Source organism: Trachinotus anak, unplaced genomic scaffold, assembly GCF_046630095.1.
Source record: "Trachinotus anak isolate AG129_WGS33_773 ecotype Australia unplaced genomic scaffold, CSIRO_AGI_Tana_v1 ptg000002l, whole genome shotgun sequence".
Classification (NCBI taxonomy): Eukaryota; Metazoa; Chordata; class Actinopteri; order Carangiformes; family Carangidae; genus Trachinotus; species Trachinotus anak.
This window is the reverse complement of record NW_027273853.1, coordinates 5,536,621-5,561,165: the sequence shown is the minus strand read 5'-3', so window position 1 is coordinate 5,561,165 and position 24,545 is coordinate 5,536,621. Positions and strand designations below refer to the sequence as shown.

The window sequence follows — 24,545 nt, the reverse complement described above, 5'->3', positions numbered from 1 at the left end:
GCCACTTTTGTGTGGAAGGTGGCAGCTGTTAATCTTGGCACACGGTTAGAGCCCTTGGATTATCACGAGTATACACACACACACACACACACACACACACACACACACACACACACACACACACACACACACACACACACACACAGGGTATGTGGCTCTGATAAGCTGTGGCCGGTAGCCTTTAAATTCATGAAGCAGCCACTGTTCCTCATTGTTTTGAATGTCTATCAGTTCTTGTCTCTCTCTCTCTGACTCGCTCTCATGCTCCTCTCTTGTGGCTGCTGTGATAGTGGTTCCCTTTACGATCTGAAACAGAAAGCCTTTTGAGTCGGCCCTTTCTGTCATGGGACAGATGAAATCGCCATGACACTACTGACCCTGTTGTGACTTAATGTACTGGAAATGCCAGAGGCTGTGAGGACATGAACTGATGTCTGAAGCCACTAATTTCTACTTTGAACCCTTGTTGTTCTGTGGCTTTGCCTCCATGTTTAACCATTTTCTATCTTTGTCTGCCTCTTTTTTCCCCATCTCTCTCTCTCTCTCACCTCACTGTCCTCCTCCAGTTGGGATGTCCTGAGTCAGTCCTCCGGGCCCAGAGAGCGGTGTGCTGATGGGACCTGCTGCGCCACCATGAGCTTACAAGATGGCGGCTGCAGCTACGCCAGCAGCGCCAACATGGCCACTGCCAGTGGCAGCATGCGGCGGCGCCTGGAGGACCAGGAGTTCACCCTGCGCGTCTACCCGGGCGCCCTGGCTGAAGGCACCATCTACTGCCCCGTCAGCGCCCGCAAGAACACCACAGCTGCGGAAGCCATCGAGTGCCTCATCGACCGGTTGCGCCTGGAGCGTACCAAATGCTACGTGCTGGCCGAGGTGAAGGAGTTTGGTGGGGAGGAATGGATCCTGAACCCTGGTGACTGCCCTGTCCAGAGGATGATGTTATGGCCGCGAAGCGCCCTGGAGAATCGCAGCGGTCTGTGCAGCGGCGACGACTACCGCTTCCTCCTGCGAGAGAAGAACCTGGATGGATCTATTCATTATGGCGGCAGCCTGCAGATGTGGCTGCGGGTGACTGAGGAGCGTCGACGCATGGTAGAACGGGGTTTCCTCCCTCAGCCTGCAGGGAGTGACCCTCCATCCGACCTCTGCGCTCTCCCAGAGCTAACAGAGCGCGCCCTTCTAGAAAGCCTGCGTGCACGTTTCCGCCAGGAGAAGATCTACACGTACATTGGGAGTATTCTTATTGTGATTAACCCGTTCCAGTTCCTGCCAATCTACAACCCTAAATATGTCAAATTGTACGACAACCACACACTGGGGAAGCTGGAGCCCCACATTTACGCTGTGGCAGATGTGGCGTATCATGCCATGCTGCAGCGAAGGAAGAACCAGTGCATAGTGATTTCTGGGGAGAGCGGGTCAGGAAAGACCCAGAGCACCAACTTCCTCATTCATCACCTGACCGCACTCAGCCAGAAGGGGTTCGCCAGCGGGGTGGAGCAGATCATCCTGGGAGCCGGGCCTGTGTTGGAGGTAAGAAACTCACTGGACAACACCTGCAGTGTTGTACAGAGGACATGGCTCTGCCCATGTTTGTCTGAGTGTTGACAAGATATCTCAGAATCACATAAATCACATTTCCATGTTTTTTGGTTTGGGCCAAGGAACAGCTGATTTGATTTTGGTTGTGGTTCTGATGTGGATTTTCTTGCCACAAGCAAGATCTCTGAAACTGATAGAGATAGACATCTGCTTCCAAATCCCTGGTGAATGTTGCACAGTGAAGAAACCAGCTAAGTGATAGAAATAACGTCCTTGGGTGAAAGAACCTTTTATTGTTGTTCTATGAATTTGCTCCTCAGGTGCTTCCACCTGACTGAAGACTGTATGTGAATGGTTTCAAAATAAAAATGATGCAGCGTGGACGTAGCCTTAGTTCCTTGGACCACTTGGTGGTAAAGAGCCGTAAGTCAACTCCTTCAAGACAAAGCAGAGTACAAGTCCAGTTCCAGTCTGAGACAACTGCTCGATGCCGGAGATGACGTTCCTCTCAAAGAACTGTTCCTGTTTCTAAACAGTGTTTAGTGAAAAGATAATAGGGCATAGCTGCATGTGCTATAGCAGCAGGCTGAAGTCAGGCTGAATACAGTTCATATGTTGTGAATTAGACACCCCGGTTAAAGGAAGTGACAAAAGCCATATGAAATCTGAGGAGTAGTCAGCACGTTATTTCTCTGGCGGTGGAATGTCAGCTCATGAGACGAGGCATGAAATGGATTATAGAAATGTCCTTCTCAAACTGGAATGCCCCCACATGCAGGGAAACCTATATTTAGCCCCCGGATTTACCACATATGACTCTTATATATATTATGTGACCCAGAAATGGGGTTTTCCGTACTGTCCAATCTCTGCATTGACTGGGGGGAAAAAACCCTAATGGAATGTCGTCTAATCCACCCTGGATTATAAATCAATAATGGATTATGGAATTTCATTGGGAATGTCATGTTTTTCTGAAGGTCCGATCAAGGGCAACATGTTTTCTTCAGCTTGATAAATATGACTCTGTGGGCCTCCGAACAGTTTGTTGTTTTCTGGCTGCCATTTTGTTCTGCAGCTCGCAGCTTCCTGTCAGGACGTATGGGAATGTCATGTCAACACACAGCTGTGTCTGCTGGCATCATGTGGGTCCCATGTGGAGGTCTGTACAGTGAAACGAGGCTGTTCTGCAGACAGTTGGATGTATAGTTTTTCATCTGGAAATCATGAATCACCTTTTACACCTCCTGGCTGCTTCCGGGGGAAGAAACTTGTGACTGCAGCTGCTTTCATGTTTCAGCTTTTGTTACATAAAGGATAAATGGAGTCTTGCCTTTGTTAAAACCTCATTTTATTTAGGTGGACTCCTTCTTTATACCGCACCATACATCCTAAAAAATCTCTTGCAAGACAACAAACAAGGGATGTGTTACATGTTGAAAATGACTGGTAGCTTTACCACATAGTTGTGGTTGAACCTGGCCGTCACATGTGCCACAGTTGCACTTCTCTGCAGGCGATGATTACTGAAGGCCTGTCAGAGCTCGGATGCCAGAGGCGACAGCGGCTGTGAGCGCTGAAAAGGCTTGTGTCTGATGATAACACAGATAGAGGAACATTATTCTCTGAGGAACTAGATACTGTTTGTTGGTTTGTGTGTGTGGTGTGTCCCATGCAATCACTTCCCCATCAGTCACCTGTCTGGCGGAGGTGTGAGAAACAAGGTGCAAAGTTTACATGTCACAGTGACAAACAAGCAAAGGGAGATATAATGTAACACAGCAAATATTTGATTTCTGGCTCCACTTTGTCGTGTTTGTTGTCCTCTTTTTCTTGTGTTCTTGTTGATGCTTTGCCAGATGTTGGAAACATGATATTATGAGAACAATACAAGGAGAATAACTGATTTTTGATGAAAAATATTTATGCATGTTTAAAGTTGCAAATAAATTAATACCATTATATAACATTTTTTTATATTTCCTAGCTGTCTCAAGTCTTTAAGGACTAGTTTGATCTTTTGAAATACACGAACTCAGTTTCTGGGAATGGGAGTTGATGAGAAAATTGATACCACTCTCATATCTGTACAATATATATACAGCCAGCAGCCGGTTAGCTTAGCGTTAAGTTTGGAAACATGGGGAATCATCTAAATCCACCTACCAGCTATAGCTCACTAATGAACACATCATATCTTATGTGTTTAATCTGTATGTAAACTAATATAAAAACACCTATGTGTGTAACTGGAGTTCCTGGAATCTTAGTTGGTAACCTAGCAACTACTGCAAGAAATAACAGAAATAACCCCCGAAAAATGGTGAATTATTATTTTTACACTTTGGTTTTTTTTTAACAGCCAACAAGCTATGACATGTTGACCAAGAGTCAAGGAGGTGCTAGTTGGTGGATTTTGTTACTGTTGAACAGAGTAAGGCTAGCTGTTTCCATCTGTTTCCAGTCTTTGTGCTAAGCTAAGCTAATCATCGCCAACCACAGACTGTAAATAAAGATGGATGTCGCGTCCGTGACATCACCCTCAGGTTTCTGAGGAGCGGGTTTGAAGCTCAGAGTGGGCTGCTCTGCCGTCGTCATCTTGGCAGTCCGTGACTGGCGTAAGTCCTGGCTAATCCAAAAATGGACAAAGAGGTGGGGCATGTGTGGAGGTGAGACCCAGTTTGTGGCAAGCATACGCTCACCCTCCTGTCACTTTGGAGCCAGCTTCAAGTGGCCTTTTGAGGAAGTGCAGTTTTTGGAACTTGCTGCTTGTATTTACCAGACAAATACAAGAGTTGCATCAAACTTCTCATTAAACTCTCTGAGGTAAAGCAAGAACATGTTTCCCAAAATGTCAAACTACTGCTTTAATTCTCCAGTCCAGTAAGATTAGTGCGTTAATAACACAGACTTAACACAGCATTTAAATCTTTTATTAAACTGACATTATTATGGAGCCCATAATGACCTGTTTCATGATATTTATATAGATAAATGACATGGGAGAAGGCTTCCCAACTGGGTCAGTAATAACACAAAGAAGAAATGATACGTCAGCTGTCGACACATAAAATAAATAGCAGCCATATTTTTTTTTTCCTCCTTGATTGAAGAACCCTTGACTTCACTGTGTTCCTGCTTTTCTGAAACCAAACCTACACCCTCACATTGTCCAAGGTCTCATCAGCAGCAGTGGCAGCTGTACTGTGTTTCAGAGATGAGCAAAGCCATTAAGACTAATTCCATGAATGTTTGAGAGGAAGCAGGAAAACACCAAGTCCATACTCTGCAGTGATACAAAGGCAATTAGCCAAACTCTGATTATTCTGACTCTATTGTCAGTCTGCTTGTCTACAAATCTATTTAAAATGCTTAATAACGTTAAATGACATGATGTTTATTGGCTTTTGCAAATATAAGAGTATTCAACTAAAGCTATTAAGTGTAAATGATTGTTTTGATCGGAAAGATCCTCAGTAAAGCTTTTATCAGAGCTGAAATACAGAGATAATGTTGTAGACAATCCAACATCATTTCCAGATATATTCAGCACGGCCGACGATGATGTGTGATGTCAGAAAATACCAACAGGAGCAACTGTATTATCATGAAAAAAAAGGAAGAGCCACCATTTCTCAGCAGCATAAACAGCACTTTGAGAGGAAGTTTCAGCAATATTAGTTAAAAACATGACATTATAAGCAGAATATGTGTGTTTATAGAGAATCAATAAAGATGTGTGGTTTTGCAGTAAAAAATGATAAATAATATTTTCTTTAGTAAGAAATCTGGAACTAGTATCTACTATCCAATAGCACACAGTCTATACACAACATCTACCGTGAACTATGTTCCTGTGTGCTGTAGTTTTTCCATCTCTCCCCAACAGCTGAACATGACGTCCGCTTTAATGCACTATCTGCATCGTACGACCAACAGCTGGATGCAGAGACATTACTGGCTGCTGCGAATGGCTCCGGGCCCTGACATGTTTCTATGAGAAGCAGCTCTCTGGGGTAAAAAGTTTACCGTCGGCCAAGGCTCAAGAGCCGCAGAGCTGAACCGGTCGAATTCTTTGGTTTCCACAAGTTGTAATGCCAATTACAGAACCATTCGCTTCGGTCAGATGCTGCTGCCGCTGCACTGAGGCTTTGTGGACGTTTGAATGTTCGCCCTGAGGCAGAGTCAGGCTGGAAATATGAGGTCAGTGAGGCTTATTAGATAGATTACAAATGAATGCCAGTCTTGAAGAAGTACTAAAACTCTGTCCGGTTTGCTGGTTCCCTAATGTGTTTAGTAGCTGCTGGGTCTCTTTTGTCTCCCTGAATGAAGCTATATATCTGATCCTCCATCTACTTTAATGCTGTAAATGGGTTGTTGGGCAAGTTACTTGAATGTAATGTAATTGTACCTATACAGTATATTACATTACTTATTAGAAGGGCTGCATAATTCCTCAAAATATAATCAAAATTACAATATGGCCAAGTGCAATGTCCAAATTGCAGGAGCTGCAATTTTTTTAAAGGTAAAATATGTCACAACATTGTTGTGCATTGTTAGCATCATAGCGCTGTGGTGCTACAGAGATGCCCTGGCCTGTAAATCATATTCTCCAGACCTGCTTGTGTGGTACAAGGCAAACAAAAATCACAGCATCATCATTTGTAAAAAATTTTATTCCGTGAAAATGAAATGCAAAAATGATAATTCAACTGAAATCATGACCCATATTGCGACCGTATCTGCCAAAGTAATCACAATATAATTTCTGCACATGGTGCAGCCCTACGTATTACAAATGATGCAACATCCCAGCTCAGCATTTAAATCACCAGCTGCACAGATTGTAAACCCCAAATTTGTCCCTTGAGGCTATGTACTTGTCTTCAACGATTCAATACTCACATACTACACATTCTATAATAAATGCATGTGAACATAGAAACAAGACATTATGTTTAAAGCGCCTATAATTGATTTTTGAACCTGAATCTGCAGCTCCCCTCGGCTTCATGAAGGTTTATAGTGATGCAGCTCACTGACAGGCTGTCAGGCCCACAGCTTTACTGTTCCACTTTAGTCTCGCTGCTCTCATTGGGTCATATTTGGCCACAGCAGGTACACCTCCTGCTCAGCACCAAACAGCAGACACACACACAGTTAGAGACTAGCTGGTGACCATAGTGGAGCATCTCGCAGCCGAAGAGCCAGATATTTCCCTCAGGTGTTGATAGGGAGTCGACAACCGACAGATGGCCACAAATGTGACTGTAAGTGAATGATGAGGTTGCTCCGTAAGAGCTGAATGAATAGATGGTGATGATCTGACAACTTGTCTCAAGTAGACAAAACATCACACAACATGTGAGTAAGACAACTGTAGGACAGAGATCATAATATCAGGGTGTTCCTGGTGTTCCTAGAATTTTGTTTTGGAGCTAAAACCTTTTTTTTTTCCACTTCAGTTGTTTTCAAGCTAAACAGCCAAACATTCACTTGTTCCTCCTCCTCCATTGTGCTGATCTGCTGCACATAAAGACACACATAAAGTGGCAAGCATTAAAATGGACGCACAGATACTTCATAGACATAGATAATACACTTTCACATTAAAAAAAAAACAACTTAAGTACAACCTTTTAAAATGTCGCAATGAATTAAGTGAATTATGTTTTTTGGAGCTAATAGTGTCTTTGGCAGATTAATTGATAATGAAAATAATCGTTCGCCACATTCCTCATATGTTCTGTTGACATTAACTCTCTTAAAAATCGTCCTGTGGAGGAAAATAAATGGCCGTACACACTGGACACCACAGCTGAGAATCCACAGCTGCGAAGGGATCTAAACTAAAATGCTTGACAAACAGCGTTAGAAAACTGTGGCAGTTTTCTAACTGCCACAGTTAGAAAACCCAAAAACGCAGCTAGATCGTGTCAACTGTATTTGTTTCAACAAACAAATGATAAAGAAAAAATGATCCAGACTTTGACCTTTACTCTGCTCCAGCATCTGGAATAAAAATGAAAAAAAAAGAAAAAAAATTCTCAGGATGAACTATGTCCCACTGGCAGGAGCCGCCGTGGCTGGGCCTCAGTTTGAGAACATTTGTATCAGAGCCTGTAGACTCAGATAAGTCATTCTCTTTGGATTCACTCAAGAAGCTTACTGCCAACTGGATGAATGGAGAGGGGAGGAGAACCTGCAAGTGAGTGAAATGTTATTTATTTTAAAACCTTGTTCCATATAAATATTTAAAATCAATTATTTCAAGTCTTGTGCCAAAAACATTTTATTGACAAAATTTAAATGTGGAATACAGAGCAGTACAGGGTGAACTCTGAGCAAAGCTTCCGTCTGCTCAGGGGAAATGAAAGAAAATAAGTGACGGCTAAAATAAAACAGAAAAGCCTGATAAAGCCTGAGTGTGTTGCTTGCTGTTGGATGCAGATGCTAAAATGTGTTGCCGACCTCTTCTTACCTTCCACTTGTTTTCCTCTCTCCTGTTCGTCCCTCTGTGCCAGATCCCGCTGAGCGCTGTGGCCCTGCACTTCACATCGTGTTACTGTCGAGGCAAGGTCAACAGCGCTGCAGACGGAAGCTATTTTAGTCATTCGTCGAGCCAGTGTGGAGGACCCTTACTCCCACACAGCTAGAGACACGAGCAAATATGTTCATATGCACAACGTAGCACACAAAACAAGCTCATAGCTGAGCAACAAGCGGCACACACGAGCACACAGCAGATCAGTCGTTCATTTCCATCTCATCATCTGACTTTTGGCCTGACTGTTTTTTCATCATTAAACTATCAAATAACACAACATTTGATATCCATATTGGCAAAATAAACCCCGGAGTTATGCTCCTAGTTTCGGTTTTAAGTTGGAAACCTTCTCCGTCTAAAGTCTTTCACTAATCGTTTCCGAATTTTCTGTTGCTACTGTTTTTATTTTCTGTCAGTGCCTGAATTTGTACACGTCTGCACTTCGTCTCACCGCTGCCGTTTACTGCACCAACATGCTGAACTGCTTCTGGCTGCGTGATCGCTGTATTTCTGATTAGGTTTGGAGACTATTTTCGTCAGCACACTGTGCTGCGAGCGGGGGAGGAAAAAAAAATCCTGGAAATTTTTGAAGAGGTCACAGAAAAAAATGTGAAAAGCTTAAATGCAGTAAAGGTGTTTGTTTTTAGGGCTGGGTTATATTTCACCATTTATTTATAACATATTTGTCTTAGTAATTTCTGTAACACAGACTAATGAGTCCAATCAATTTGGAATTAAAAACTAACAAAATGATCTAACGCAACATTACATTAATCTTAGTATTTTGTCTGTATTCTTGCCATAATATGATATATCTTGATATTGTGATAAATATCTGCAAGTAGTGATTAGTTTCATTATGTGCCAATTATTTTTGTGATTAATTGATTGCGTTGAGTGTTTAGTCTACAAAATGTGGAAAAATACCCAAGCCGAGGTCATGATGTCAGATGATGATGATAATTATTACAGCTACTGATGAATCTTCTGTTAATGGACTAATCCAACCTGAACAACCATGCAGGTCGTTTTTCGGTTTGGTTTTGTCTCCTCAAGTAGCGCTCCTACAGCAGCAGGTGCACCAGACCTTGGGTGTCATGGCTACAATAATAAACATGCGGACTGTATCGAGGGCAGAATACATACCTTTGTCGCCATGGTTACTATAACAATGGTCATAGCTGGGTTAGGTTTAGAAAAAGATTGTGGTATCGCTTAGAGTACTTCCTCAACATTAGATGATCTTTGTTGTCATGGTAACGATAATAATGGTCATGGATAATAGAAATAACAAACTACTACTTTCACATGGGCATTGAACACCGCTCTCATGCTCTCTTATATTCGTGTGTGTTGTTGACCCATCCATCCATCCACCCACCACAACCTCCTCCTGACGTGGACGTTGTCGCTCTATCAACTACGTCACAACACTTTTCCCTTTGCTCCTGTCATCATTACTACGGCCGCTAGATAAGGGGATAAGGTCAGGAGGTAGAGCAGGTTGTCCACTGATCAGGGGGTCGGTGGTTTGATCCCTGGCTCCTCCAATCCACGTGTCGAAGTGTCCTTGGGCAGGATATTGAACCCCAAATAGCCTCTGATGGCTGCTCCATCAGTGTATGAGTGTGTGTAGAAAGAAAGCGCTGTATGAATATGTGTGAATAGGTGAATGTGGCTTGTAGTGTAAAGTGCTTTGAGTGGTCGATAAGATGAGAAAACTGTGCAGTCCAGGTGCAGTCCATTTAGATGTGGTCCAACAACAAAACATGACTGTGGGTCATAAACACCTGCTGCACAAACGGCCTATGGGACAGTCTCCACTAATCCATTAATCAGCTGAATGTTTCAGCTCTATTTATCAATGTCCTGTTCAGATTTTAACCACAATAGTCCTACTTGGGTTTCATTTTGTGTTTAAGAGCATTTTTAACCTGAAACTTGTGCACACACACTTGCACACACACATTTACATGCACACAACCTGCCAGAGTATGACAGCGTCCTGACTCTGTTCACCTCTACTGCAGCAGTGGAGACAGTAACTTGCTGTGACCGACATTGCTCTTCTTTCAAGGACATAGTAGTGTGTGTGTGTGTGTGTGTGTGTGTGTGTGTGTGTGTGTGTGTGTGTGTGTCTTTCTCTTTCCATTTAACAATTTGAACAGTTAGCTGACTCACTGTGACCGAGCACATAAGAGCTTTATTGTCTTGACTGACAACCCTCAGCTCTTGACGGACAGGGATCAGTCCTGTGACCTTCTGGCTACAGTGCTGCATTTGTGGCCACTGAGTGACATTTCTCAGAAATACAGCAGTGCGGCCACAAAGAAAAAGTGACCATCAGCATTACACCATGCCGGCGGTATCCTCTGACAGTTCTCTGTGTGCTCTGATGGCCCCACTGGATTCACTTCTTGTCGTGAAAAAGCCTTTATTAACGCGCTGCAGATGGCCAGTAGCTGCAGTGGTGTGTAATCTGAGCTGCGTTCAGAGCCAAGTGACAGTAGAGATATGACTGTACAGCAGGGTAGCGCTGACGGGAAGACAGCTGGCACACTGATGGGAAGGACTTGGCGCCTGCGGCCGTTGTGTCTGATAGTCTGGTCGTTGTTGTGCAGTCAGGTGATCTCAGGTGCTTTTTTTTTTTCACTCAGCCTCAAAGATGCAGCGTATTTAGTTTCAGACAACTACATATACACACAATATGAAATTTGACTATTATTTCACTGTGTTTCATTAATCAATATCAGACTCTTTAATTGTGCTACAGTTTTGCTTTGGTTGAACGTTTTTAGTCTTTAAAGATTTTGGAAGATTTCTGGTTTTACTTGCTGTCTAATGTGCTGCGACTATACAATGGAGAGTGTTTGCAGACAGTCGTGAGTGACAGGGAGATTGTTAGACAGGGATAATTCAGTCCTGGGTGTTGTTGGTATTACAGCTAGCTGATAATAGCCCCCTGCTCGTCCTAATATGAGGTTTCCATCACATCAGCTGCTTCATGTGTTGATTTACTAGTGATTCAGCACCTAACAGGTTATCTGAAAATCAAATTTTTAACCTTATGATATTTTTTTTTATATAATACAAGACATATGAGCGAAATAAGCCGTCAACGCCTATTTCAACCTTGCAACTGCAGTGAACCAATGACAGTCTCATAAAAATGGATTCAGATAGCCAGGGATTCATATGTCATATGACAAAGGAACCAATCCTGTCAACCTGTGGTGACGGGGGGCAAAATAAACACAATACCTTGTCAATACAGAGCGAGAGTTAGCATTAGCACAGCCACTAACACTGTATCAGCCAAACTAACAAACAACATAAACAGCTAAAAGATGCTAACTATGCTAACTGTTCTGATACGTCTGCTAGTCTCTGATTCTGGTCTCAACAGACTCCTCATCTGAGTCTGGGTCTGACTGAGGCTCTAACATGAGGCTGAGTCGCTCTGATGTTTCCTCACTAACCATCTTGATGCTCTCTGCTCTTTCACCTGTCATCCTTGCACAAACAGCGGTGGTGGGCGGGGCATAAGGACTGATCTAGATTTCTCAATAAGGGAAGTGTAAGTGTAGATGTGTTTACAGATACATTTTGTGTTTTTTTTTTTACTTTTTATGTGAGAAAACCATGTTAAACAAAATGTTAATGATATTTATTGATTTTTACATGGTTGTCTGGAGAGGAACTTTAAGGACAGCACAGAACTGAGAGGAGCATATTAAGCTAAGGGTGGGAGATCTCATATAGTGAAAGATCTTTGACATATGATCTACTCTTCAGATGAATGTACAGATCGAAACTGTATTTAGATATTTAATTTTAAAAGTTCAATCGTTGCTAACCTGCCCTGTGTCAACTGTTTAACAGCTAGCCCACTAACTGCAGCTGGAGACAGAAGTCCTTGTTCTCCAGCTGTGATTGGTTGTGAAACAGTTTGTAATGCAATGTAATAAATCACCACTTTCAGTCGGGACTTTCAGAATAATATCAGAGCCGAAAGAGGATGCAGAGATTTGTGAGTTGGGCCTTTATGACAGGCTTTGTGTCCAGGCAATCACATGCACAACTCGATTGATTCAGATCGTGAAACGTGATTCTCCCCAAAAAGACTCATATGATCTTTTGCCCAGACTGTTCTCCTCTTCATTAAGATATTGCAGAATATGCACAATAATCTGTCAGATTTTATATTCGTCAGCTGTTTCTCTTCAGGTTTTCATGGTTCTCATGTCCCTCAGCTCAGAGGTCATCAGGCTTTATGTGCTGGTATAAGAAAGATATGATAATATATAAGATACTTGACATCATGTTGGATCATCAAACACAGAGAGACACAACAACATTGTCAGGGGGAGACCAGTGGGGAAGAAAAGACACGTTTACCTCATCCTTGTCTCTCATGTAAATTGGACAGACTTCCACACAGACTCATAAATTTGGAACAAAAGGCAGGTTTTTCCAGAAATCTCATGCTCTGCTCTGGAAACAGCCATAAATTGTGGACATACACATGTTTAGTAAATGATTTAGGGTCTTGTCTCATTCAAGGACATCACGCAGCTGTTAATGGACACGTTGGCTGCTGTTGTTGCAGCTACAGGACTTTCTAAAGGGAACTGGTCCTGGTTTACGTTCAGTAAATGCTGGAATAATCTGGAATGATCTAAAAATAATTGATGGGCTGAAAATGTAAATTTGGCGTCTTTTTCCGTCCTAGGATTCAGTGTTGGTCCTGGTCCTCTTTTTATGTTTGCGTTATTGTCATTTGATCAGTAAGGCAGCCCGTCCTCGCCTCAGATGTGGCTCTAGATGAACCCAGATCACGCATTCATGCCTGAAATCCTCCTGAAGGCCGACTAAGGCTTTGAGACTGACCCCAGCTGTGTGGTGCTGTGTCTGGGGGCAGACTTACTGAGGGCCACAGGGGCCAGACTACAGCCTGCCTTTGTTCTGGTGGTGTGGCCAGCAGACCTGCCTGTCTGCCTGCTGCAAAAGTAGCTGAGCAGACCCCCTCCCACCTCCTAACTCCTACCCCCTCCACCAGATGGTTCCCATCCAGATGTCCCCCCCTGCTCTTAACCAGGCCCTTAGGGACACGACCTGTCTCCTGTGGCTGATAGATGGCTCCAGGTAGTGCCTCGACCCTCTGGTTTTAAAAGTGTGTGTTCAAAGGCCTGTGTATCGTTAAGTGTGTGTGTGTGTGTGTGTGTGTGTGTGTCTGAGTGTGTAAGGGCTTGAGAAGCTGCCCAGTACCCTTATCCAGTACAACAGAGCCTAGGATTGGAGACAGCTACTCACTTTAAAGCTTTAAATCCCATGTAGCCTGGGCATATGGACACACTTACTGTACAGTACCAGCACTGCGGCTGCTGTGGGTGAACCCACTGAACCTGACGAGCCAAATGAAAACTGTAATGCCCTTGTGGAGGCTGGCAGTTTGACAAAGGAAGCATGCATTATGGCACCTTCGCTCAAGGCATGAGTGTGTTGTAGGGAAGCTGCTTTTATTCCCACTTGAATGAGGGCAACACTGCTCTGCACTGTTTCCTCTGCTGTTTGGTGTGTGTTTGTGTATGTGTGTGTGTGTGTGTGTTTGTGTGTCTGGGCTCCTGTCAGAACGTGTTTGCAGTCAGCCCTCCCAGCAGCAGGGCAACAGGAGACATTCACCCACGACTGAGTGTGTCCTTGGTCTTTAAATCACAATGAGACATCCAAAAGCTCTCTACTATAAGACTGGTCTCTGCAGAGGACGGGCTGGTTTCACTGCACAGCGCTCTACACTGTGGTCCTGTGCACGAGGGCGTGCCTCTCCTGGTGAAGGGTCACATTAGCTTTCATTCATCTTTTGCAGATGCTGGAGATTTAAAGTGGCTCCCTCTTGATTTAGTAGCGCAGGTAGGACGTTGAGTAAAGCTCTGTTTTTTGGAGACATGTCCTACTTCTGTATTCTTGTACCACTTCCTCCGCAGACTGATTTTGAGCGTTGCATTTCACTAGCTAGTTCAAATCCCGGCTTCTCTCCAGCAGCAGCAGAATGAGTCTTCCTTTCATTACATGTGGCTCAACAATAGCCGCTGCCTTTACCTCCGAGGGTCGTGCGCTGGCTAGCTATCGTGGGTGGGTGCTGGCTAATCATGCAGCCCACCACAGGCCCTCTATGTTCCTGTTAGCACTTCCATCCCTATAATCTGTATCCTCTGGGCAGCGAGCGCTCTTCGATGCGCTCCCAAACATCTGTTCGCTGGATTATCCCCATCTCCTTCTCATTCTGTCTTTCTCTGGAGCATTCCCGCTTTCCTCTCTCAGGAAGCTCAGTACAGTGTGCGTTTATCCCTGCAGACAGCTGTACACAGTGTACTCAAATGGTCTGTGCTCGTATAGTTGAGCTGGACGAGGTTCAACCTGATATCGGCGGCCAAGTTTTCTGCTCTCGCTTTCTGCAGCCTGGGAAATTAACTTCTGCTGTTTGCTCAGTCTTAACTTCTTAATCTGTGTCTGTTACTTATTTCATGTCCAGTATTTTCACTGTGTCTGTTTTAATCACTCTCTCATGTATGAAAAGCATCAAACACAGTATTTCCATAGTGTTTCCACAAAACCCCACACACAAGTGATTTCTCCTGTTTAGGTCTTAACTGATTGTTGTAATTATTTCTTTGTGAAATCATTATTTCAGATTCATATTCAGATTTTAGTAACTCGAGGCAGTAGTGTAGTACCACAAATAAGGATTGTTTTCATTTTTTGGAGCCCAGGGTGACACCATCAGTTGACATGTTATCATGTTTTGTGCGACCAACAGACCAAACGCAAAGATCTTACATTTACTAAAATGTTAGTAAAATAAATCAGCAAATTCTCAACTTTGAAGACCCAAAATCCAGCAAATATTTGGTGGTTCTGGTTTAAAAATGACCTGATAACTGATTAGCAAAAGAGTTAGCAGATTAATTTTCTCTCAAACGACTAATCAATTGAGTAATTGTCTCAGTGTCCAAACAACAGCCCCTGGCAGGAGTGAAGTGCATCATTAATTACTTGAAAAAATATGACCTTGCCCCTCAGACCATCATTGCAGATGTTGAACCCTCTGATTCTTTATATCTGGCCTGTCTGTGATTTCAGTTTCATACCAAAGCTTCTTTTCAGATGTCCACATAGAGATCACATGCTCACTTCTTTTCATGGTGAGATGATGCAGCAGGAGAATCTTATCTCTGTAAAAATGTGCCATGACCGTCAGCCTGAGTAAAAAAAATCAATCAAAACATCAATGCAAGCTTGATTGTTTGCCTTATAACAGAATAAAAGCATATATGAGTATTATATCTTTAACACCTCTTCAAAAGTGATATTATTTAAAAGTGAAGGCCTCGGTATTTGTTATCAGGCGATATTGGAAGTGACGTGAGGAAGCCACATTACACATCTTCTTGTCATTACTCCTTTGTCATGACTCCACCCTCCAGATTTAGTGACAGGAAATTGATAGTCCAAATGGGCCTGATTCAATCTGAGCCTGTTTACGTGGTGTCACAGCAATCAAACCCAGATGAGATTACAAACATTAGGAGTCTTAGTCGGACACAAGGCCATCTGGGCTGATGGGAGCAATTTAGCAAACTGGATCAGCGTTAGTGATCTCGTCAGTCTGAGCTGGTTAACTGCAGAGTCATGACTGAAGCCTGGAAGTGAATCTATCACAAAAGAAGTGGTCATCTGTTTTAATCTGTGATATCAGTGATCTGAATTTTTTTAAAGACTGTTCAAATTTCACTCTCATTCCTAAAATGTTTCAGTGTTTAAGTGTACATCTGTCTTATATTCTGCTCTCCTCATGTTTTCTGTAACACAAATGAACCGGCGTGTTGCTCATTACCTTTTCCCTCTGTGTTCTGCGGTTGTCATCCACCCTTTGAAGAGTTATTTTCACTCTGTAAAGAAAACAAATTCTGTGTGTTGGTTTCTGGAGGTATGCCTCAGACTGATTGGTGGCCTTTGTGCACGACTGCAGTGTGTGGTGATGCTCAGAAGACCAGACATCAGAGCAGAGAGAGTTTTAGAGATTATATGAAATGACATTTGGTGTGCATCACATGTGGGAGTTTAAATCAGTGCTGGACGTAGGAATTTTCAAAAGCATTTTATAAAAGAGAGGCAAGGAAGTTGTGCGCAAATCATTTATGTTTCACAGTTTGTACTTTCAGCCTCTTAAAAGTTAATAGGTTTTGGAAAAATTAAAGAATAAGACGTGCAAATAAAACATGCAAATAATTCCACCCACATTTTTATGAGCCAATAAATTATCTGCACAGAGCGTCCACTCACCCCAGTGTACGGAGCAAAGTGTTGTTTTCCTTCTTTAAAGGCTCTCACACTCTTTCAGACCCTGTTGAATTCACTTGAAAATCCTTCAGCTTCTAGCTCAAACTGAGGCCATATTCCTGGAGCAACGCTCTCAATTTAAATTTCCTATCTCTAATGAAGTTACTCCCCACCCCCGACCATGACCCGAGGTGCCTGTGTCGCCTCAGGCCGCCGAGCACGCTCAACACGATGAAGCCTCCTGCTCTGTTAGATAGAAAACTGTTTTGGCTTGAAGTCAGTGGGTCCATTACCAGGGATGTTCTTTCTTGTGGCTGCTCCGTCTTTGTGGTGAGACCCCCTGTTGTGTATCTAAAATCCAGCTCGTTCATATTCACGTCATAGCTGCAGTAATTACAGCCATGAATCTCTCCACAAACCCTCCTGCTTTTTTTATCCTGTCAGTCCTTCTTAAGAGATAAATCTGTGTCACTTACTAAGAAAAGCATAAGACAAGGATGTCTCAACATGTAATCTGACAGTTACACACTATATGTCAGGTGGTTTATCACATATGCTTAGTAACTCGTGAAGTCTTTGTTGGCGAATTCCTTGACAGTGCTTCCATTTCTTTTCCTTTTCTGTGTTTGTTAAAGGGTTAGACCAACAATGTTTCAAAATTTTAAAAAAAGGAGGCAGCTAGTCATGCATTTGACTTAGGCTTTGTTTGTTCAGGTTTATATGACAATGACAACACTGATGTGCAGCATGCAGGATGTTTCCTATGTGTATGGCTGCGTCAGAAAAAACTCACTGCTCCTATATAGTCCACTACAAAGGGAATTCCTCATTTTGTAGTGCTGTCCAAATGTATCGTGAGAATAATCATACCCTATATAGTCGACTCACAGATCCCACAATGCATTGTGAAAAGTAGTGTGCAACCAGTGGTTACTAACCAAGCAATATATACCATTGTGCATTGCACTCGCACTGAAAGAAAGAAAAAATGTCCAAAAGTGTTTTTTCATTTTACACATGAGCTCACTCTGCAGTCTCTGCAGATAGTGAGTAAGCAGGAGTGAATGAGTGAGTGATTTCAGACACAACCTGTGATTCTTAGATTAACATGGTAGCGTGCTAATTAGGAATGAAGCAAATCATGCCAGCTAACTCAGGCAGGCCAACTCAAGTCTGCTGCTCCACCCAAATGACAAACTCCTCTCACTGTAACACATATCCTACACACCCTTTTAATCATGGCTGCATTTCAGTCGTCAGTGCTCTGCTCATTATTTTTCTGCATGCCTGCTGCCATGCCGCTCACCCGAAATCTACACTGCTGCTACTGCTGCTGCTGTAAGCATTTCAGAAGCTCCACCTACACCCCAGCATCCACCTGAAGGCTCTGACTTTAGGAGAAGTAAGTAGCCTAGACACCAAACATTAATGCTGTCCATAATCTACATTTACTAAATTATCTTCCATGCTGGCTGACTGAAGTAAGCACAAGATACAGCAGAGGCTGATGGGAAAGTCAGCACCAGATTTCATGAACCTGCTGTGGTGCTAGAAAAAAAAATCCAGGGGACCACTAATGTCTTTGGGACCCATCATCTGGTAACAATGAATGTTTATAGAAAATCCATCCAATAGATGCTGAGATACTTCAGGCTGGACCAAAGTGGTTGACTCTGCCATGGAGCCACGTTGCTAAGGTGGCTAATAAAAATACAGCAGACATATGTCTTTCCAGAAACAGTGCTATTAGCAGATTCCATAAGGACATAGGTTTTCCAAAGAAAACTGTTTAGAGACAGGTCTGTGGCAGCAGAGCAGTAACAGCAGGTTGCTGAAGTCGTTTGTTGTTATCGTAACTTAAATCATAGCTTGTACTCATACTGCGCTCTCACTTTAAAAGGGATTTGGTTCAGCTGCTGTGCAAGTTGAGTAATAGTGGTGTTATCAGATTGGCATGGAGTCATTATCAGTGGTCTTTGTCCAACCCTCCCTGGTTTGTGTTTTTGTTCTGTGTTTGCGTGTCTCTGCGTATCTGGATCACTGAAAAGAGTTTCAGACAATAAAAGTCCTAATCACTATCTTTGTGTATTTGTGCACTTTCACAAAACACAACTTTACACATGAAGCACCTGAACACGAAGCCTCATCCATCAGGTTTCAACAGGTGTGTGTAGAAACACACTTGAACAAAGCAGACCCCTCCACCCACCCAACCCCACCTTCACAATAACCCACTGAAGTACAGTCGCACCGAAAGCAAAGCCGGCCGTTGTGGGTAAATGAATGAATGAAAGAATGAATGAATGATGGGATGAATGGTGCAGATGTCCCACCGAGTGTGTGACTGGGTGGGTGAATGGAAAGGCGGGAGCGGCTGGTGGAAGTTTGAACACGTTCCCATGCTTTTTGTCATTTTAATGTACACATGTACATCTCTTAGTGTGTGTGGGTGTGTGTGTGTGTTCTGCACTCAAACCTCCTGACAAAGCAAACTATGACGTATTTCTACTCTTAGCATCTTTCCTTTCATGTCTCTGCTCTTTCACTTACTAAACCCTCTATAGTACTTTTCTTTACACTAATCAATCCCAGCTCTCTTTCTCTTCCTGTGGAGGCTGCATGGAGACCTAGCTGCTTTATCCTGGAGCAAAATAAGACAGTTTAATTTAGGAATCATTTATTTAACTAAGACTTGGACCTAATCTACTTTGTGCATAGAAAGTTGGAAACCTGGGGAAGTGTTTCCGCGTTTAAAAAAAAAAAAATCATAATTATTTGCTGTATTTCTCTCAGTACTCTGTATTTGTTCAGTTCTGATCTATGTCCTGCTCTCAGATGGTGCAATGACCTGATTTCCCTCCTGGGAATCATTAAAGTTTCATTTAATCTAATAGACCATAGCAGCACAGTTGAGTGATGCTACCGCTGCCATAAACTGTGGTCATATAGTACACACACAGGCAGGAGTTGTGTGTCTTTGTCTTTCTGCTGCATCACAAGAAAAAGTCTTGCGAGCTGTAAATTTAAAAGAGTTGTGTGTTACATTATGGTGATTAGCTCTTCTCTAAAACCTCGACGTGATAACAAGCTGCAGAGTTTGGACACAGTCGTCTGGAGAACATTTAACTCAAAACTCAAGTCAAGTTATTTGGATCTTTCTTCCACTAGGAGCGTTTTGGTGGCCATGCTTGTTGTTCTGCACTGAAATGTGAGTTTTAAAATTGACTTGACTTGACACGTTATAGGAGTAAAGTAGGTGATTGGCTGCTCTGCAGGTGCACTGGATGGTAGTGTAAGTGGGCAGAGGCCATGATTAATACAGTAGTTTCATAATTCAGAGGCAACGTATTAGTAGTATCACACCACTCCCTAGCCCCAGAGAAAAGTGGAATATGTTGCTCAACTGGCAACTTGGAGTCTTTAAAGGTCCCATATTTCACACTTATCCAGTGTTTTATTTGAAGTTGTGATTTACATGAGATACAAGAGCATTTTCAGAACCAGAAACCATCTCAGTGTAGTTTTACATCTCTTCTCTCTGGAGCTCTCTGGAGCTCTCTGGAGCTCAGTCAGAGGCTCTGAGCCTCTGGCTTGAATATAGAACCTAGACTTGCTTTATAATGAAAAAACACATGGACATCTACCTTTATACAAGATGGGAGCTTTAACCGGATCCCCAGTTTTACCATGAAAAGCCATAAAAAAGCTTATGAATGAAAATGAAAACAAAGGTGAACATCCCCCCAAAAATCTGTTATATTATTTTGAATAACTAAGGTCGGAGTTTAGGCATGAAGGAGATTAACAAAAAGCTTAACAACGACCATTAACAATTACTGTGGTTAACATAAGGCTAACTGTGGTTTGACCTGAAATTGAGCTGGCTCCGTGCTAAGTAAGACTAGTGGGAGTGACAGATAAAAACTAGATGAAATACATCTGTGGTACACAGCACCGGTGTCCTGGTTCTCCTGTATCACTGCAGCCACTCGCTGTGTCTTCTCCCTGATGCAACAGCCCTGCAGAGAGAAGATGAAAGCGCTCTGTTGCGGCCCCCCTGCCTCCTCGCCTTTATCTTCTCTCCATCCCACCCACCCCGCCGCAGCACCGTGGGCACATGGCACATAGGGGGGAGGAAGGAGATAAAAAGAAAGGGGGGAGGAGAACACAGAAAGAGGAGAGTGAAGGAAGGGAGGGGGAGGAGATGAGAGGAGGAGGGTGAAATCCTCGTTTAAATAATGGAGAGCGAGCGAGTCACTTTCAAGCGAGTGTGGGCTCCCGAGTGCCCCAGTTCTGGGGGTTTAGTGTAACTGAGATGAGGCTGGTAACACAGCCAAGGAGGCTGTTTCTGCCTCCTCCTCAGGAGTAAAGCCGTGCTGCAGGAACACTTCCTCCAGGGGCAAAGCAATTCTCCTGCCACATCCAGTCACCTCTCGCCTCCTGAGCAGCTTGGTCACCTTGTAAACAAAAGACACGAAGGACTGTGTCTGAGTGCCCTCGGAGCCCTGACTTCCGTCCTTTTAAGGTGTTTAAAAGGCCAGGTCTGCTGCAGTCTGCACTGTTTATCGCTTCCTCCCCGTAAACACCAAACAATCTCTGCTTCATCCTAACAACCGCAGCTCTTGCAGGGCAAAGGTCAAGGAAGATGACAGAGCAGTGTCTCTTTAGAGTCACTCGCTAAGCCAGATGTGCCTGCTGTTCATTTCCAGGGATATAAACATGATGCGATGCACAATCTCTGAAGACCTTAAATCCGTTAAAAGGCATCTCGTCAAAGGAATTGCAAAATGTTGTTAACCTCAGTTTTCACATTGTTGGCACATTAATACTGAACTGGAAAATCATATAAACCTGTCATCTATGACTCTGCACTAATGCCATCTGCTTTAGATCATCTGTATGTAAAATGAATAGAAGGAAGTTTTTTTTTTGGACAGCAATCATACAGGAAATTGTCACTTCATGTTTAGTAAGAAAGAATGTGCCTTTCTGCAGGTGTTGGATATTGTTGGTCACTGCTGTTAATCCTTGTGTGTGTTTCAGCTCTTTTCTAACATTGTCATATTTGAATTTCTACACAATGTGCACTTTTATTAGCAAACTTATCTTAAAAGAGGGATGTAAAGTCTGTATTTGAACTGAATTGAAATGAGTTGTAAAAAGTTGCCGTCGCTGCCTGACGTTCTCATTATGATTTAAACAACTGGAATCGGTGGCGTCATCATCGTGTGTGAAGATAAGACTTTTTCCATTCAAACTGCAGCCTACATGAGGAAGACTGTTTCTGATGGATGTCTGTCTGTGTTTTGGTTCAGTCACATAAGATCTGCAGGTGACACTCCTGTGCCTCCTTTTGATAACCTGTTAAGACTAAATAGAGACTCAATCTGTTTATGACTTCTTAAGGTTTGTTTCCATCTTAAGGTCATAATTAGTCCCAGATACCTGTCTTATCATTTGGATACAGATAACAAACTAAGAAAGTGCTGACAAATTATATTTTTATTATTAATGAATCCATATAAAATTATAATAAGAGACATTTTGCTAATTTTAAGTACATAAACATTTCAGTGAAATGAATATGTTAGGCATATTTTAGTGTTTATGGTGTTTATGTTGCTCTTAATGCACAGATTTGTTTGTAGGGGTCAGTGAGTCAGTTTTCAGTGCAATAAAAACAGTTTGAGTTTGGCTGTAATCATTAAGTTCTACTGTTTCTGAATGTCTTTGGCTGTTCGACATCAAATTATGTTTTCTCCGGCTCTAGGAAAACTGTGTTGGCCACTTTCTTTCTCAGACCAAATTACTTGAAAATAACTGTCAGATTAATCAGTTTAGGAAATAATTTGTGTCAGGCTTTTTTCACCTCTCCACACCAGTCAGGCAGACAGAGCTGACTGATTTTGTCACACCATCAGCTCTTTGGCATTTATCTTATCATGTTCACGCCTGTTTGCTGTGTTAGGATAAACATAGATGTGCTGCTGCTGCTATCACTGCACCATCACAACATGGTTGTTAGTCAACAGCAGTTTGGATGATCCTGTGGCAGAGCTGCTGTTTTGTTGTTTAACGTGGATTTACTCTGAATGAACACTGTGACTCTGTTGGGTTTTGCTCTTATGACTCCCAGTGTGTGTTGGTTGGTGTGAGTGTGACAGTATGCTACTGTATGTGTGTTTGTTGTGGGATTACATTTGGTGAGTGCCGCAGTGGCCTGTTGTAATGTTCACATTGGCGCCATGCATTTTTGCGGCACTGGTGGCTGCTGCCTGATGTAAAAATAGACCATGTTGCTACTACTGCTGCATGAAGCTTCGTCATGAAGTCTGAAACACGTCGGGTCAGAGAAGGAGACCCAGAGAGATAAGATAGAGGAAGGAAGTGAATGACGGAAAGATAATAAGGCCTGGAGCTAGTGGAGAGAGGGAGAAGTTAGGGCAGCTAAAAAAGGAAAAGCAAAGACAGAAATAGAGAAGGATAGATTGGTCTGATATTCTAAAAACCTTTGTAAAAGTTAAGATAGAAGAAGAAAGAACGTCTGCTCAGAGAAAAGCTCCAGCTAATTCAAGATACAAAGAGGAAACAGTCCAGTCTCACAGGAAGACCAGAGCTCCTTGCTTCAGGTGGCTTCGAATCCTTCCGCTGTTTCTTTCCCCCGACAGACACAGATAAGGCAGAAGGAAATGCCATGCTCCTTTATTGAATTAATTTGCCAAATCCACTGTCTGTACAGAGCACTAATTCAACTTCCCCTCTCTCGCTTCCCCTGGCACTCTGGTAACACAATACCCATCCACGAGCTTGAGCACAGAGATCGGACGATAATTCCACGAGTGCTGCCATTTTGGCTCTCAAGTTCCGAGCACTCAGGAAACTCTCAGGTAAAGCTGGAGTCATGTACTGTATTTTTGGACAAGGTGGACGTGGAAATGGCCAAACTGGAAATTGGATTTGTTCAGCCAAAACTGCTGTAAATCCACATGTTTATCTCATGAATTTGAAAGTTTGCCTCCAGAAAGGTTTGACCTGAACATGGCAAGACGCTCGGCTGAAAGCTGCCAACCCTGGTGTGTAGTCTTTACTAACTTCCCTTCACAGACAAGGGATGCTCAATTCAACTCTCTGTGGATACCCATCTGGCAGATTAGGTACCTGCATTAAAACAATGCACTGGAATGTGTTGATAGGCACATGTTGCCTCAGGTGCTGGTGAGACATGAAGTATGAGCAATGTATGGAGTCTGGATCCAGGAAGACCAGTCTGAGATTAATGCATTTTAAAAGTTTAATGCAAACTTTTTAAAATATAAATTTGGTCTGTGAAAGTATCAAAGCCTCAGTCCACAAAGAAATGCACACAGCCTGTATTCAGAAACTGAGCCTTAAAACGAGCCGTCAGGACTTCTGGAACTCTGTGATGTCACAATGAAGCAGTTCCCAAAGCCCCACCCACCGGGACCCACCATCCAACCTTGAAGGATTTCGTTTCTCTTGGTGTTTATTCGATCTCTCAGAAAACGCTCAGAGCCTTTCATTGCAAGGATTGTGAGCTAAACAGCAGAACTGTGGCAATAATGTTACAAATGAATCCACTGGGAATAAACTGCATGTATTTGATTACCACTACATCTGCCCTGCCAGAGGATGTCATGTTGCCTTGCAACAAAAGTTGAGCCTGGTTTAAGGGTTCAAGCTCCCTACATTGGCCGGATGTCTTGCTCAAGGGCAGCTTGTTGAGGGAAGTGAGAGTCACTCAGAGAGAGAAAAGATGGCGGCGCGCTTAGATGCAGTGGCTTTACTCTCCCTGTGGATTTTTGTTTACTTTGTTTGGTTGTCAACCAGCAACCTTACAAATGATCTTATAAAGGTCGGAGGGACATGTAGCGATCAGGACATCAGTATGAACTCATCAACTGTGCAATAGTGTACACTGTGTATGCACACTGAATGTGCCGGCATGTGAAATCTAAGATCACTGCTTTTATTTCCTCCTTTATACTGCACCTATATTTATTATTGCCATGTTTATGTATTACTGCCTGTGGGTTGTGTTGGTTTTATTGTCTGTTGTTTTTGTGTATATTGTCTTTTGTTGTTCGTATGT

The 24,545-nt window shown here is 42.9% G+C and overlaps 1 protein-coding gene across 15 annotated transcripts in view; it reads left to right on the top strand.

The window, feature by feature from the left end:
- LOC139629595 (unconventional myosin-IXAa-like) overlaps positions 1 to 24,545 on the top strand; it is a 174,246-nt gene that overhangs the window by 48,371 nt on the left and 101,330 nt on the right. For all 15 annotated transcript variants that reach the window (XM_071492319.1, XM_071492416.1, XM_071492329.1 and 12 more), the window contains one exon: positions 567 to 1,536. In XM_071492319.1, the coding sequence (XP_071348420.1) occupies positions 634 to 1,536 (903 nt within the window). In that variant the 5' untranslated portion in view covers positions 567 to 633. The remainder of the gene's footprint in view (positions 1 to 566; positions 1,537 to 24,545) is intronic.